This window comes from Oncorhynchus mykiss, chromosome 6 (genome assembly GCF_057628025.1).
Source record: "Oncorhynchus mykiss isolate SJ-2025 chromosome 6, ASM5762802v1, whole genome shotgun sequence".
NCBI lineage: Eukaryota > Metazoa > Chordata > Actinopteri > Salmoniformes > Salmonidae > Oncorhynchus > Oncorhynchus mykiss.
Genome location: NC_143027.1, coordinates 79,451,451 through 79,467,852, shown reverse-complemented (window position 1 = coordinate 79,467,852; position 16,402 = coordinate 79,451,451). Strand labels below are relative to the sequence as shown.

The 16,402-nt window shown below is 46.2% G+C and overlaps 2 protein-coding genes across 3 annotated transcripts in view; both read right to left on the bottom strand.

The window, feature by feature from the left end:
• Window positions 1-291: 291 nt before the first annotated feature.
• Window positions 292-2,517, bottom strand: LOC149983106 (atos homolog protein A-like). Its single transcript, XM_090238958.1, has 4 exons — window positions 2,392-2,517; window positions 1,943-2,011; window positions 1,319-1,557; window positions 292-1,163 (listed from the first exon to the last, which is right to left on the bottom strand). The coding sequence occupies exons 3-4, from the start codon at window positions 1,522-1,524 to the stop codon at window positions 1,010-1,012; spliced, it is 360 nt and encodes a 119-aa protein (XP_090095084.1). The 5' UTR covers window positions 1,525-1,557; window positions 1,943-2,011; window positions 2,392-2,517; the 3' UTR covers window positions 292-1,009.
• Window positions 2,518-2,671: 154 nt separating this feature from the next.
• LOC110506774 (atos homolog protein A) overlaps window positions 2,672-16,402 on the bottom strand; it is a 28,745-nt gene continuing 15,014 nt past the window's right edge. Inside the window, exons 1-10 of one of the 2 annotated variants that reach the window (XM_090238951.1) lie at window positions 12,811-12,860; window positions 11,435-11,560; window positions 9,219-11,253; window positions 7,831-7,950; window positions 7,409-7,497; window positions 5,020-5,116; window positions 4,786-4,944; window positions 3,935-4,003; window positions 3,311-3,549; window positions 2,672-3,155 (exon numbers count right to left, since the gene is read on the bottom strand). In XM_090238951.1, the coding sequence (XP_090095077.1) occupies window positions 3,002-3,155; window positions 3,311-3,549; window positions 3,935-4,003; window positions 4,786-4,944; window positions 5,020-5,116; window positions 7,409-7,497; window positions 7,831-7,950; window positions 9,219-11,253; window positions 11,435-11,560; window positions 12,811-12,845 (3,123 nt within the window). In that variant the 5' untranslated portion in view covers window positions 12,846-12,860 and the 3' untranslated portion in view covers window positions 2,672-3,001. Of the gene's footprint in view, window positions 3,156-3,310; window positions 3,550-3,934; window positions 4,004-4,785; window positions 4,945-5,019; window positions 5,117-7,408; window positions 7,498-7,830; window positions 7,951-9,218; window positions 11,254-11,434; window positions 11,561-12,810; window positions 12,861-16,402 lie in introns of those variants that run through there. The other variant, XM_036981020.2, reaches the window with a different exon arrangement.

The following is a 16,402-nucleotide window of genomic DNA, read 5'->3' as shown; positions in this document are numbered from 1 at the left end:
GTCATTTTATACCCCTGTAGAAATACTGACTCATTTTCATATCATCTTTATCATATGTGGCCTTTCTAGGGAGTTTTTCCTAGCCACCGTGCTTCTACACCTGCATTGCTTGCTGTTTGGGGTTTTAGGCTGGGTTTCTGTACAGCACTTTGAGATATCAGCTGATGTACGAAGGGCTATATAAATACATTTGATTTGATGTATAAGGACATGATATGTTTTACATCAGTCGACATGACATGGACCTCAGTTGTCCAAAACACTCAAAATAAAAGACACACAGACACAATGCAGCTTTCAAGATTGCTTTAAGATATAGATATATTTTCAGATCTGAGTTAATGTCAAAAATACACATTATGATTTACAGAGTTTTGCACTAGATCATAATGCTGAGGATGATAGATGTCACATAAAAGCAGTAACTGAAATATTCATTTAAATATTAAATAACTGACGGTAAACGAAGAAAATGATGTAAACACTAAAGCTACATGTTACTCTCTATTGCAACACTTTAAAGATTTGTTTTTGTAACAGTACAAAAAAAACAGAATATTACTCCTTTTGATTTCCAGTCGTGGAAATACACAGTGCGCTTTTTCAATGTCGTCTTGTCATTTTCTCAGTCTCTTGATTGCTTGTTCTGGTCAGTCAGTGGTCCATGGTCGCTAACGTGTTTTTGATGTGTGTTTTAGCATGTCTTTAATATACATTTTCTACATGTATAAATACGTGTTTGAGCGTCACAGAAAACAGCAGGGTTCTGTGTGGCCAGGAGTTGTTCATGGTCAGATGGTCAGCAAAATCTCCAGGCCTTAGGTATCTGGGACGGAGCCTGTCTGGACTGTTCCACATGAGAACGCTCTGAGCCCAGCTCTCTGACAGCTCTGTGGGTGTGCGTGTATGCGTCAGTGTAGTTAGAAGAGTGTGTGTGTCAGTGCAGATAGAGGAGTGTGTGTGTGTGTGTGTGTCAGTGCAGATAGAGGTGTGTGTGTGTATGTGTGTGTCAGCAGCGCGGGGAGAAGGCTGGGTCAGCTGGGGACTCTGTGTAGGACTTGAGTTCGTAGGCCGCTCCACTGTCTACCTCCATAGACTTCCTACTGAACAGCAGTCTGATATCCCTGTGGAGGTACACTTTACCTGACCTGGAGGTCTGGAACCTGGATTGGGGGGGTGAAGAAAGAGCTAGATTAGTGCCAGTACAATGTTTTCCTGATCAGTTTGGTCTTCTGTCCAGTCTTGACTAACAGGTCATCTATTTGACTGACAGGTGAGATGTGATTGACAGGTCAGCTGAGCCAGGCGTCTTTCTTACCTCAGGTGAATGAGGTAGCGCAGGATGCGTTCCTGGCCGAGGGAGAGGGCTTTCCTGCTGCTGCCGGGTGTGTGTGTGTTGTCTGGGCTGCCGTGTTTGTGTGAGTGTGTGCTGTCCCGTCGAACGGGGACAGAAAAGGTCCTCTGACGGAGGAAGGTCTGGTGGCCGGCAGGCATGGCTCTCAGGTCATACACCACCACAAACATCTTCACCACCGTCTTATTGGGGTTAAATAAGGTCTGGGAGAGAAGGGGAGGGGGGGGGGGAGGGGGCGAGAGAGAGTGCGAGAGAGAGAGGGCAGGAGAGAGAGAGAGGGAGAGAGGGCAGGAGAGACAGGGAGAGAGGGCAGGAGAAAGAGAGAGAAAGTGGGAGGGAGAGAGCGAGAGAGAGAGAGAAAGAGAAAGTGGGCGGGAGAGGAAAAGAGAAGGGGTTAACACACTACAGTAGTGTATTTCTCTCTGTCCCCACTTAAGGTCTCCCTCTCCTAACTCTCTGCTGGAACGGGAGCTTTCCTTTGTTCTCTCTGTCTGGAGTTATTATGTCAGCAACAGTGACACGCATGCACACACATTTAAACAAAAGTCTTCAATGTGTATAATCAACAGAGTGAAAATCTGTCCTCACCACTTGAATGGTTCCTGATGGAGGGACGCGGTAGCCCCGTTTACCCAGAGTCTCCAGGTTGATAACTCCCTGTAACAAAAACAACACACACTATTAATATTGATCTGCACTGTGAGCAGTAAGTGTGTGTGTGCATATACATACATACATACATACATAATATATATATAAATATAATATTTATATATATAAATATATATAAATATAATATAATATATATATATATATATATATATATAAATATAATATATATATAAATATAATATATATATATAAATATAATATATATATAAATATAATATATATATAAATATATATAAATATATAAATATATATATAAATTATAAATTATTATCAGCATGATAATGCACGGCCCCATGTTGCAAGGATCTGTACACAACTCCTGGAAGCTGAAAATGTCCCAGTTCTTCCATGGCCTGCATACTCACCAGACATGTCACCCATCGAGCATGTTTGGGATGCTCTGGATCAACGTGTACAAAAGCGTGTTCCAGTTCCCGCCAATATCCAGCAACTTTGCACAGCCATTGTAGAGGAGTGGGACAACATTCCACAGGCCACAATCAACATCCTGATCAACTCTATGTGAAGATGTGCCGCGCTGCATGAGGCAAATGGTGGTGTGCGCTTTTTCAATGTCGTCTTGTCATTTTCTCAGTCTCTTGATTGCTTGTTCTGGTCAGTCAGTGGTCCATGGTCGCTAACGTGTTTTTGATGTGTGTTTTAGCATGTCTTTAATATACATTTTCTACATGTATAAATACGTGTTTGAGCGTCACAGAAAACAGCAGGGTTCTGTGTGGCCAGGAGTTGTTCATGGTCAGATGGTCAGCAAAATCTCCAGGCCTTAGGTATCTGGGACGGAGCCTGTCTGGACTGTTCCACATGAGAACGCTCTGAGCCCAGCTCTCTGACAGCTCTGTGGGTGTGCGTGTATGCGTCAGTGTAGTTAGAAGAGTGTGTGTGTCAGTGCAGATAGAGGAGTGTGTGTGTGTGTGTGTGTCAGTGCAGATAGAGGTGTGTGTGTGTATGTGTGTGTCAGCAGCGCGGGGAGAAGGCTGGGTCAGCTGGGGACTCTGTGTAGGACTTGAGTTCGTAGGCCGCTCCACTGTCTACCTCCATAGACTTCCTACTGAACAGCAGTCTGATATCCCTGTGGAGGTACACTTTACCTGACCTGGAGGTCTGGAACCTGGATTGGGGGGGTGAAGAAAGAGCTAGATTAGTGCCAGTACAATGTTTTCCTGATCAGTTTGGTCTTCTGTCCAGTCTTGACTAACAGGTCATCTATTTGACTGACAGGTGAGATGTGATTGACAGGTCAGCTGAGCCAGGCGTCTTTCTTACCTCAGGTGAATGAGGTAGCGCAGGATGCGTTCCTGGCCGAGGGAGAGGGCTTTCCTGCTGCTGCCGGGTGTGTGTGTGTTGTCTGGGCTGCCGTGTTTGTGTGAGTGTGTGCTGTCCCGTCGAACGGGGACAGAAAAGGTCCTCTGACGGAGGAAGGTCTGGTGGCCGGCAGGCATGGCTCTCAGGTCATACACCACCACAAACATCTTCACCACCGTCTTATTGGGGTTAAATAAGGTCTGGGAGAGAAGGGGAGGGGGGGGGGGAGGGGGCGAGAGAGAGTGCGAGAGAGAGAGGGCAGGAGAGAGAGAGAGGGAGAGAGGGCAGGAGAGACAGGGAGAGAGGGCAGGAGAAAGAGAGAGAAAGTGGGAGGGAGAGAGCGAGAGAGAGAGAGAAAGAGAAAGTGGGCGGGAGAGGAAAAGAGAAGGGGTTAACACACTACAGTAGTGTATTTCTCTCTGTCCCCACTTAAGGTCTCCCTCTCCTAACTCTCTGCTGGAACGGGAGCTTTCCTTTGTTCTCTCTGTCTGGAGTTATTATGTCAGCAACAGTGACACGCATGCACACACATTTAAACAAAAGTCTTCAATGTGTATAATCAACAGAGTGAAAATCTGTCCTCACCACTTGAATGGTTCCTGATGGAGGGACGCGGTAGCCCCGTTTACCCAGAGTCTCCAGGTTGATAACTCCCTGTAACAAAAACAACACACACTATTAATATTGATCTGCACTGTGAGCAGTAAGTGTGTGTGTGCATATACATACATACATACATACATAATATATATATAAATATAATATTTATATATATAAATATATATAAATATAATATAATATATATATATATATATATATATATATAAATATAATATATATATAAATATAATATATATATATAAATATAATATATATATAAATATAATATATATATAAATATATATAAATATATAAATATATATATAAATTATAAATTATTATCAGCATGATAATGCACGGCCCCATGTTGCAAGGATCTGTACACAACTCCTGGAAGCTGAAAATGTCCCAGTTCTTCCATGGCCTGCATACTCACCAGACATGTCACCCATCGAGCATGTTTGGGATGCTCTGGATCAACGTGTACAAAAGCGTGTTCCAGTTCCCGCCAATATCCAGCAACTTTGCACAGCCATTGTAGAGGAGTGGGACAACATTCCACAGGCCACAATCAACATCCTGATCAACTCTATGTGAAGATGTGCCGCGCTGCATGAGGCAAATGGTGGTCACACCAGATACTGACTGCTTTTTCAGTCATGTGAAAACCATAGTGTAGGGCCTAATTCATTTATTTCAATTGACTGATTACCTTATATGAACCGTAGCACAGTAAAATCTTTGAAATTGTTGCATTTATATTTTTGTTCAGTGCATATAAAGTGTGTGGGGGATATATATAATATGTCTGTGTATGTACTGTAGGTGTGTCTCACCATGTATGGCGAGGGTGCGTTGTCGTCAGAGATGCTGTAGAAGGAAACGTCAACGGGGAAGGTCATGTGACTGGGGCAGAAGGTTCCGGAAGCACCCACCTCGGCCATGAAACCCTCCACCGACCCCAACGGCTCCAGGCGGTAGTTCAACACACACTCCTGTAACACACACATGCTTTAGGTACAATACATGTACACTTATGTGACGTGAGTGAGTGAGTGAGTGTGAGGTACCTCAAAGTTGCCCAGTAGACTGAGGCTGGCAGGTGGAGCACTGGCACTGAACAGCGGCTGAGGTTCTTCTGACTCCTCCACTCTCTTCACACACACTCTTCACAACAGAACACACAGAGGGTTAAAAACGGGTTCACACACACATTGGCCGATTTATTCATTTGTTGAATCATGAGAATTAGAGATGGCTTGCAGACCCTGCAACCCTCGGATGATTTGGACATGCACGAAATATGCTAATATCAGTCCCATGACTTGAATGGGATTTGTGCCACAAATGCTAAAATATTACTATTTGGAAACAGTGCCAAGGAAGCTAAACCCAAGCATGAATTGCTGTCATGCAGTCTAAATCTGAATTTATGATTCTACATGACTAATACTGTATATTCAAACACTATCAAACCTTAATCAGCTATGTATGTAGAAGCATCATCCCCGGTCAAACGGACCTCTAATCCCTAATCCACACAGTAACCCAGCGGCCAGATCAGAGCAGAGCAGGGCCTCTGACTGTAGAGCTGTGTACAGCTGCCATTTTGAGTTGAGCCTCAGTGTCAGGCCAGTAGCAACAGTACTAGCAATACAGCCGTCAGAACAGCAGGTGGCAGTGTGAGAGGACAGGACAGGGCTACAGTACAGTACAGGCCTGGACTGACTGAACACTGATGTCTAGTAAGAACATAATCTCACCTACCAGTCGGCTTGCTCTCTATTGAACCTCTAAGTGGTAGCAATTGAGTTTGAGGACAAGGTTATTAAGAACCTAAATCTGACCATGGATCTATGGTGTGTACATGATGAGTCTAAATCAAATCAGACTTTATTGGTCACATACACATGGTTAGCAGATGTTAACGTGAGTGTAGCGAAATGCTTGTGCTTCTAGTTCCGACAGTGCAGTAATATCTAACAAGTAATCTAACAAATTCACAACGACTACCTTATACACACAAATGTAAAGGGATGGAATAAGAATATGTACATATGGATGAGCGATGGCCGTGCGGCATAGGCAAGATGCAGTAGATGGTATAGAGTACAGTGTATACATATAAGATGAGTAATGTAGGATATGTAAACATTGCTGTTTCCTGAAGTCCATGATCATCTCCTTTGTTTTGTTGATGTTGAGTGAGAGGTTATTTTCCTGACACCACACTCTGAGGGCCCTCACCTCCTCCCTGTAGGCCGCCTCGTCGTTGTTGGTAATAAAGCCTACCACTGTAGTGTCGTCTGCAAACTTGATGATTGAGTTGGAGGCGTGCATGGCCACGCAGTCATGGGTGAACAGGAGAGGGCTGAGAACGCACCCTCGTGGAGCCCCAGTGTTGAGGATCAGCGGGGTGGAGATGTTGTTTCCTACCCTCACCACCTGGGGGCGGCCCGTCAGAAAGTCCAGGACCCAGGTGTACAGGGCGGGGTCGAGACCCAAGGTCTCGAGCTTAATGACGAGTTCGGAGGGCACTATGGTGTTGAATGCTGAGCTGTAGTCAATGAACAGCATTCTTACATATGTATTCCTCTTGTCCAGATAGGATAGGGCAGTGTGCAGTGTGATGGGGATTGCGTCGTCAGTGGACCTATTGGGGAGGTAAGCAAATTGGAGTGGATCTAGGGTATCAGTTAGAGTGGACGTGATATGGTCCTTGTCTAGTCTCTCAAAGCACTTCATGATGACAGAAGTGAGTGCTATGGGGCGGTAGTCGTTTAGCTCAGTTACCTTCGCTTTCTTGGGAACAGAAACACCGGTGGCCCTCTTGAAGCATGTGGGAACAGCAGACTGGGATAGGGATTGATTGAATATGTCTGTAAACACACCAGCCAGCTGGTCTGCGCATGCTCGGTGGATGTGGCTAGGGATGCCGTCTGGGCCTGCAGCCTTGCGAGGGTTAACACGTTTAAATGTTTTACTCACTGTATTGTCCTCAAAGCGAGAAAATAAGTTGTTTAATTTGTCTGGGCACAAGACATCGTTGTCCGCGACGGGCTGGTTTTCTTTTTGTAATCCATGATTGACTATAGACCCTGCCACATACGTCTTGTGTCTGAGCCGTTGAATTGCGACTGTACTGTCTCTATACTGACGCTTTGCTTGTTTGTTTGATTGCCTTGCAGAGGGAATAGCTACACTGTTTGTATTCGGTCATGTTTCCGGTCGCCTTGCCATGATTAAAAGCAGTGGTTCGCGCTTTTAGTTTTGTGCGAATGCTGCCATCAATCCACGGTTTCTGGTTAGGGAAGGTTTTAATAGTCACAGTGGGTACAACATCACCGATGCTCACCGAGTCAGCGTATACGTACGTCAATGTTGTTGTTTGGGGCTACCCAGAACATATATCCCAGTCTAAATGTGTGTATGATGTGTGTGTGAGTTAGAGATCAGTACCTCTTCCCTGCGGTCCAGGGCAGTCCTTTACAGCTGGTCAGAGAAGAGTCCAGGTCAAAGTAACCAGTCTGAGTTCTCCTCTGAGGAACCTGAGAGAAACAACACACACATTTAATAATACAACACACACAACTGTACACAAAACTTTATTGGCAACATATACATCAAAACACACAATTTAAACACTATAGCATGACAGCACACACAAGTATTTAATAATAATAATAATAATAATAATAATAATAATAACAAAAACAAGCACCACATGAAACACACACACAACTTTAAAATTATTCCATTGTTATGAACAACCTAGTCAGCATCAACAGGAGTTTAGTCAGAGTATTCATACTATTGAGGAGAAGATTAGTCATATGGCTCCACACCCTGACTGACAGTGTGTGTGTGTGTGTGTGTCTTACAGGGCTGGAGAGCAGGGGCAGGCCGGTACAGGGGTGGAAGGCCTTGGTGAGGGTGGAGTCCAGAGAGTGACGGTTGTGTTTCCTCCGACTGTTACAAGGTCTCAGGGGCGAGGGAGAACGCTACGTGGAAGAAAAAAAACACACACTGGCTTTAATACAGCAATTCTCAACAACCATTTTAGACAAATGCCAAATACACTTGTGGCGAAATCTGCACGGAGCCTTCACCGTGCACTGCCACTTTAAGAGCGAATGAGCAGTAAGGAAGGAGGAAATAAAGAGAGCTCGTTCAGCTCTTTGGGGAGGAGCTCTTTGGTGGCGCGACAGTTTGATTGTGTGTGTGCTGTGCTGCAGAAGTTTTGTTCGTTTTCAGCGTGTGTAGTTTATAGAGTGTTTAACTCAATCACCGGTGTAATCGCTCTAGGTCGTGGTTGTTTTTGTTTGGGACCGCGCCCGTTATGGATCGCATGGATTAGTAGCAACATTGTTGCGAAGCTTTAACATACAAACCATCGGACAGTCAGACAGTACACCTGCACGCCTGAAGACCACAGCTAAGATCTCTCTTGTTCTCTTTCTCTTCCCTCTATCGTTCCAGTGCTTTACCCTGCAACAGACTCTCTATTTTTGAAGTTCATTAGAGCTGGACTATTATTGCCCTGCCAGAAGTATTTGGACATTTCAGTTAAAAGGGAGGTTGCTTGCAAATTGTGTATTGTTATGTGAACTGTATTGAGATGTACTTATGACATGTGGCCGAGAAGACTGGACATTTTTAAGGCCTTTGTTGTGTCGATGAACACCCCCCACATTCATACCCTCTGCACTCATCCACTAGAAAATAATACAGATTATTGCAAATCCTATGTTGATGACTGGGTTCATTCTTGTATGAAGTTGCTGTTGAATTGCTCTGCCATTATTAGTATTAGTATTATTGTATGAGGTATTCTTGTTTGGGTTACCCCTGTGCTGTGATGTGGGTTTTATATGGTGTGTATTCTTTTTTCTCTCCACTGGCTATCTGGTAAACAGGCTACCCTCTAGGCAGTCTCTTCTGCTGATGTGTGTGGGTCTGGTAGTGGTTCTCTCTATTCTACTCTTTTCCTTTCGGCATGGTTAATACCTGCCTGGCGCCCGAACAAAATCTTTCTTTACCCCTCTCTAATAAATACCGCTACACACTATGTCAAAGATCCTTTCTCAAAATCTCTTTGTACTGTTAATCAACATTTTCCAAAAGTGGTAATATCCTCTTTCACATAGGCAGGTTTTTAAATTGAAGTTTCTTTGTGTTGGACAAAATAAACCACACGGATGATATTCAACATGTACTGCAGTGTGAGGTGATTTTCTAATCAGGTGTGCTTGTCTATAGGGACACTCACCAGGACAGTGTTGGGCTCTGTGCCAGGGGGTGTGGTAGCAGGACCGGGGGGGCTGGAGGACTTGGAACCTGGGGGGGGCTGGTTCTCATCCTGGAGACTAGAGGACTGGGTTCGAGGGCTGCCCTGAGTCCGTGAGGGTGGAGTTCGAGAAACTGTCTGGGTCTGGTTGTGAGACTGAGTCAAAGGTTTCATGTGGTTCTGGATGAGAGCAGTGGTCTGGGTGTGGGTGAACTTGGTGGTCAAGGTCTGTGCAGTGGTCTGGGTCAGGGTGGTGGTCTGGGTCACTGTCAGGGTCTGGATGGTCCTCAGGATGTTATCTTTAGGAGAGGAGGGTCTGGGCTCCTCTTGGGGGCGGTTGGGGTGTAAACTCTTTGGGGTCTTGGCCCTGGGACTCTTGGGGCTGAGTAGTGGAGAGGCCTGAGACTGGGGCTGGGGTAGATGCCGTGGGATGACTAGAGGAGAAGACTGTGGCTGGGGTAGAGGCCGTGGGATGACTAGAGAAGAAGACTGGAGCAGGATTTGGAGTCGGGGGCTGACTTGAGGATCTTCAAGTGTTGAACAGCCGTTCTGGGCTCTGATTGGACCGTGACCGTCTGTCTCTGGAGGAGCACCAGCTCTGTCTGTGCTAGCAGGTGTGTGTGAGGGAGTGTGTGTGTCATGGCTGGGCGTGTAGCCGTTGCAGTGGCCACTGCTATGACTGTTGCCTCTGTGTGTGGTGTGTGTGTCAGTGCACAGCGTGTGTGTGCTGTGTGTATGTGGTTTGTGTAGCGGGCTGCTGCTGCGGCTGTGTGTTGGGGACAGAGAGGGGACAGACAGTCTGTCCTGAATCAGTCTGGTAATGTCCTGAACAGCATGAGACAAGAGACTACTGTCTCGCTCTCGCTGTCGGTCTCTCAATGCCTCTCTGTCTCTCTGTGTCTCCAGGTCTCTCAGTGTCTCCCTGACTCTGTGTCTCTCTCCATCTCTGTCCTCTGGGAGTCTCAGTCTGCGGCAGGCAACAGGTTTCGGGGACAGCGTCTCCCTGATAATAGCCGCTGCGTCACCAATGGGTGTGTCGAAAGGGGAGGGCGGGGTGTCCTCAGTGGGTGGAGCTCCCTCTGGCTCTTTGGTCTTGCTGAGCGTGGTGTTGCCAAGGTAACTGCTCCGGACAGGGGTCTTGGTGGGGGTGTCGGGGGTGAAGAGGGCAGGGGGGAGATGGGGGGCGGTCGGGTCGCAGAAGTTGAGGCGCTGAGCGATGCGGGCAATGACTTCCTGTCTCTCCTGGAGCAGCGAGCCAATCAGAGGATTGGTCTCAGAGGAGGGTCTGGGGGAGGGGCACCGCGGGGGCTCTGCCAAAGAATAAGTCTTAAAGGCCCGGGGGGCTTCGGAGCCACGCCCCTTGGAGCTCTCGGCCCCGTTGACGGCCTTCCCATAATCCTCGGTGGTGTGTGTGATGTCATCGGAGGGGTCTGAGGTGAGGGAATAGAGCCACCTGACAGTCTTTCCCCCAGGGGGGAGGGGCAGAGTGGAGGACAGCTTCCTGTGGGGGCGGGGGGAGGGCCGTGGGGAGATGGGGAGGTGGTAGGCGGATGATGTCTGCCCCTTATTGACCCGGGGGAGGTCTGATCCATTCTGGCTAGAATGACCATGGCTGTCTGTGGGGTCTGGGCCTCTCTTACTGGGCAGGGGGAGACTGGGAGGACTGGGGAAGGGGAGGCCAGAGAAAGGCAGAGCCGCTCTGTTGTGGCTCTCTTTAGAGTTGTGGCTCCTCTCGTACAGAGGCTGGTTAGGGTTCAGGCCTGGGTTAAGGCTAGGTGTCTTGCTGTAGAGGTTAGGGCTGAGGTTGGGCTTAAGGCTGGGGGTCTTGCTGTAGAGTGGGGCCAGGGTCAGGCCGGTGTGTATGCTACAGGCCAGGGTGGGGTAGGTGGGCTGACGGGGGAGTGACTGGACCCTGAGCCTCAGGGCAACACTCTGAGACACGTTAGGGACAGGGAACAGGTGCTCCGCTGGGGGCTGGGAGAACTGACAGACACACTCCTCATCTGCTGCACTGATCCTGTGGGACAGAAACACGCAGGCTTATAACTTGTGATCACATCAAATTATTTAGTTCACTTTGGAAAGTATTTTATGATCAACATTCAGTAACAATATAGAAAAATAATAGGGAAGTCGTTAAGAGGTTCTTCGTGTATTCTTGTGTGTGTTACCTGTAGAGGAAGGTGTGTGTGTATTACCTATACAAGATGTTTCGGGGTACAATGCCGTGAGAAGCACTGAGCCAGGCACTGAGCTGGGAGAAGAAGACGTAGGAACGAACAGCCAACAGCAGAGTCTTCTCCTCTATAAACCTATCACCGCTCCTAGAGAGAGACAGGGGGGAGGAGAGAGAATCAGGCCTTTGCTTTAGCTAGCAATGGCTAAGGAAATTAGCATTAGCAACGATGCCAATGGCAATTGTTTTCATGGTCAGTCTTAAAAATATACAATATAGAAAGAGTGGGAGGCCCTGGTGCACAACACCAGTCTCAACGTCAACAGTGAAGAGGCGACTCCGAGATGCTGGCCTTCTAGGCAGAGTTGCAAAGAAAAATATATATCTCAGACTGGCCAATAAAAAGAAAAGATTAAGATGGGCAAAAACACAGACACTGGGCAGAGGAACTCTGCCTAGAAGGCAGCATCCCGTAGTCGCCTCTTCACTGTTTATGTTGAGACTGGTGTTTTGCGGCTACTATTTAATGAAGCTGCCAGTTGAGGACTTGTGAGGTGTCTGTTTCTCAAACTAGACACTAATGTACTTGTCCTCTTGCTCAGTTGTGCACCGGGTCCTCCAACTCCTCATTCTATTCTGGTTAGAGCCAGTTTGCGCTGTTCTGTGAAGGGAGTAGTAAGCAGCATTGTACCACACAGCGTTGTACCAGATCTTCAGTTTCTTGGCAATTTCTCGCATCAAATAGCCTTGATTTCTCAGAACAAGAATAGACTGACGAGTTTCAGAAGAAAGTTCTTATTTCTGGCCATTTTGAGCCTGTAATCGAAACCACAAATGCTGATGCTCGAGATACTAATCTAGTCTTAAGAAGTACAGTTTTATTGCTTCTTTAATCAGAACAGTTGTCAGCTGTGCTAATGTAATTGCAAAGTTATTTTCTAATGATCAATTAGCATTTTAAAATGATAAACTTGGATTAGGTAACACAACGTGCCATTGGAACACAGGAGTGATGGTTGCTGATAATGGGCCTCTGTACACCTATGTAGATATTCAATTTTTAAAAATCTGTCATTTCCAATAGTAATTTACAACATTAACAATGTCTACACTGTATTTCTGATCAACTTGATGTTATTTTAAATGGACAAAAAATGTGCTTTTCTTTCAAAAACAAGGATATTTCTAAGTGACCCCAAACTTTTGAACGGTAGTGTATAGACATGTTTTCTGTTTGATACGGCGGCAAAGTGGAATATTCCAGTTTTTGCATGTGCCACTAGCTCAACCTAGTCCTGACAAAAAGTGTGTGTCGTGTGTGCATACTGTCGTGGTACATGCTGCAGTGTGTGTACATACTGTCGTGGTACAAGCTGCATTGTATGTGTGTGTGTATACTGTCGTGGTACAGGCTGCAGGGTGTGTGTGTACATACTGTCGTGGTACAGGCTGCAGTGTGTGTGTGTGTGTACATACTGTCGTGGTACAGGCTGCATTGTGTGTGTACATACTGTCGTGGTACAGGCTGTAGTGTGTGTGTGTGTGTGTGTGTGTACATACTGTCGTGGTACAGGCTGCAGGGTGTGTACATACTGTCGTGGTACAGGCTGTAGTGTGTGTGTGTGTGTGTACATACTGTCGTGGTACAAGCTGCAGTGTGTGTGTACTAGAGGTCGACCGATTATGATTTTTCAATGCTGATACCGATTATTGTAGGACCTAAAAAGCCGATACCGATTAATCGGCCGATTATTTATTTATTTATTTATTTATTTATTTATTTTTTTTTTTTAAATTTAAACATTTTTATGTATTTATTTATTTGTAATAATGACAATTATAACAATACTGAATGGACACTTATTTTAACTTAATATAATACATCAATAAAATCAATTTAGCCTCAAGTAAATAATGAAACAAGTTCAATTTGGTTTAAATAATGCAAAAACAAAGTGTTGGAGAAGAAAGTAAAAGTGCAATATGTGCCATGTAAAAAAGCTAACGTTTCAGTTCCTTGCTCAGAACATGAGAACATATGAAAGCTGGTGGTTCCTTTTAACATGAATCTTCAATATTCCCAGGTAAGAACTTTTAGGTTGAGGTTATTATAGGAATTATAGGACTATTTCTCTCTATACCATTTGTATTTCATACGAGCCTTTGGTCATTAATATGGTCAAATCCGGGAACTATTATTTCGAAAATAAAACGTTTATTCTTTCAGTGAAATACGGAACCGTTCCGTATTTTATCTAACAGGTGGCATCCCTAAATCTAAATATTGCTGTTACATTGTACAACCTTCAATGTTGTGTCATAATTATGTCAAATTCTGGCAAATTAATTACGGCCTTTGTTAGGAGTAAATGGACTTCACACAGTTCGCAATGAGCCTGGCGGCCCAAACTGCTGCATATACCCTGACTGCTTGCACGGAACGCAAGAGAAGTGACAATTTCCCTATTTATAAGAAATTCATGTTAGCAGGCAATATTAAACTAAATATGCAGGTTTAAAAATATACACTTGTGTATTGATTTTAAAGAAAGACATTGATGTTTATGGTTAGGTACATTGGTGCAACGACAGTGTCCTGCACTTGTTAAATCATCACTCGTTTGTTGAAGTTGGCTGTGATTCAAAGAGAAATTAACAGGCACCGCATCGATTATATGCAACGCAGGACACGCTAGATAAACTAGTAATATCATCAACCATGTGTGGTTAACTAGTGATTATGTTAAGATTGATTGTTTTTATAAGATAAGTTTAATGCTAGCTAGCTACCTTGGCTTATTGCTGCCCTCGCGTAACAGGTAGTCAGCCTGCCACGCAGGCTCCTCATGGAGTGCAATGTAAGGCAGGTGGTTCGAGCGTTGGACTAGTAACCGGAAGGTTGCAAAAACAAATCCCCAAACTGACAATGTAAAAATCTGTTGTTCTACCCCTGAACAAGGCAGTTAACCCACCGTTCCTAGTCATTGAAAATAAGAATGTGTTCTTAACTGACTTTCCTAGTTAAATAAAGGTGTAAAAAAATATATACCGATTTACGATTTATGAAATCGGCCCTAATTAATCGGCCATTCCAATTAATCGGTCGACCAGTATGTGTGTGCATACTGTCGTGGTACAGGCTGCAGGGGGTGTGTGTGCATACTGTCGTGGTACAGGCTGCAGGGGGTGTGTGTGCATACTGTCGTGGTACAGGCTGCAGGGTGTGTGTGTGTGTGTGTACACATACTGTTGTGGTACAGGCTGCAGGGTGTGTGTCTGTGTGTATTGTCGTGGTACAGGCTGCAGTGTGTGTGTGTGTGTGTGTGTGTGTGTGTGTATGTACTGTCGTGGTACAGGCTGCAGGGGGTGTGTGTACATACTGTCGTGGTACAGGCTGCAGTGTGTGTGTGTGTGTACGTACTGTCGTGGTACAGGCTGCAGGGGGTTGTGTGTGTGTGTACATACTGTTGTGGTACAGGCTGCAGGGTGTGTGTGTGTGTGTGTGTGTACATACTGTCGTGGTACAGGCTGCAGGGGTGTGTGTGTGTGTGTGTGTGTGCATACTGTCGTGGTACAGGCTGCAGGGGGTGTGTGTGCATACTGTCGTGGTACAGGCTGCAGGGGGTGTGTGTGCATACTGTCGTGGTACAGGCTGCAGGGTGTGTGTGTGTGTGTGTGTGTGTGTGTGTGTGTGTGTGTGTGTGTACGTACTGTCGTGGTACAGGCTGCAGGGGGTGTGTGTGCATACTGTCGTGGTACAGGCTGCAGGGGGTGTGTTTGCATACTGTCGTGGTACAGGCTGCAGGGTGTGTGTGTGTACACATACTGTCGTGGTACAGGCTGCAGTGTGTGTGTGTACGTACTGTCGTGGTACAGGCTGCAGTGTGTGTGTGTGCGTGTGTGTGTGTGTGTGTGTGTGTGTGTGTGTACGTACTGTCGTGGTACAGGCTGCAGGGGGTGTGTGTGTGTGTGTGTGTGTGTACGTACTGTCGTGGTACAGGCTGCAGTGTGTGTGTGTGTACATACTGTCGTGGTACAGGCTGCAGGGGGTGTGTGTGTGTGTGTGTGTGTGTGTGTGTGTGTGTGTGTGTGTGTGTGTGTGTGTGTGTGTGTGTGTGTGTGTGTACATACTGTCATGGTACAGGCTGCAGGGTGTGTGTGTGTACATACTGTCGTGGTACAGGCTGCAGGGTGTGTGTGTGTGCACATACTGTCATGGTACAGGCTGCAGGGTGTGTGTGTGTGTGTGTGTGTGTGTGTGTGTGTGTGTGTGTGTGTGTACATACTGTCGTGGTACAGGCTGCAGGGGGTGTGTGTGTGTGTACATACTGTCGTGGTACAGGCTGCAGGGGGTGTGTGTGTGTACATACTGTTGTGGTACAGGCTGCAGTGTGTGTGTGTGTACGTACTGTCGTGGTACAGGCTGCAGGGTGTGTGTGTGTGCACGTACTGTCATGGTACAGGCTGCAGGGTGTGTGTGTGTGTGTGTGTGTGTGTGTGTGTACATACTGTCGTGGTACAGGCTGCAGGGGGTGTGTGTGTGTGTACATACTGTTGTGGTACAGGCTGCAGTGTGTGTGTGTACGTACTGTCGTGGTACAGGCTGCAGTGTGTGTGTGTGTGTGTGTGTGTGTGTGTGTGTGTGTGTGTGTGCGCGTGTGTACATACTGTCGTGGTACAGGCTGCAGGGGGGGGGTGTGTGTGTGTACATACTGTCATGGTACAGGCTGCAGGGTGTGTGTGTGTACATACTGTCGTGGTACAGGCTGCAGGGTGTGTGTGTGTGCACATACTGTCATGGTACAGGCTGCAGGGTGTGTGTGTGTGTGTGTGTGTGTGTACATACTGTCGTGGTACAGGCTGCAGGGTGTGTGTGTGCGTGTACATACTGTCGTGGTACAGGCTGCAGGGTGTGTGTGTGTGTGTGTGTGTGTGCGTGTACATACTGTCGTGGTACAGGCTGCAGGGTGTGTGTGTGTGTGTGTGTGTA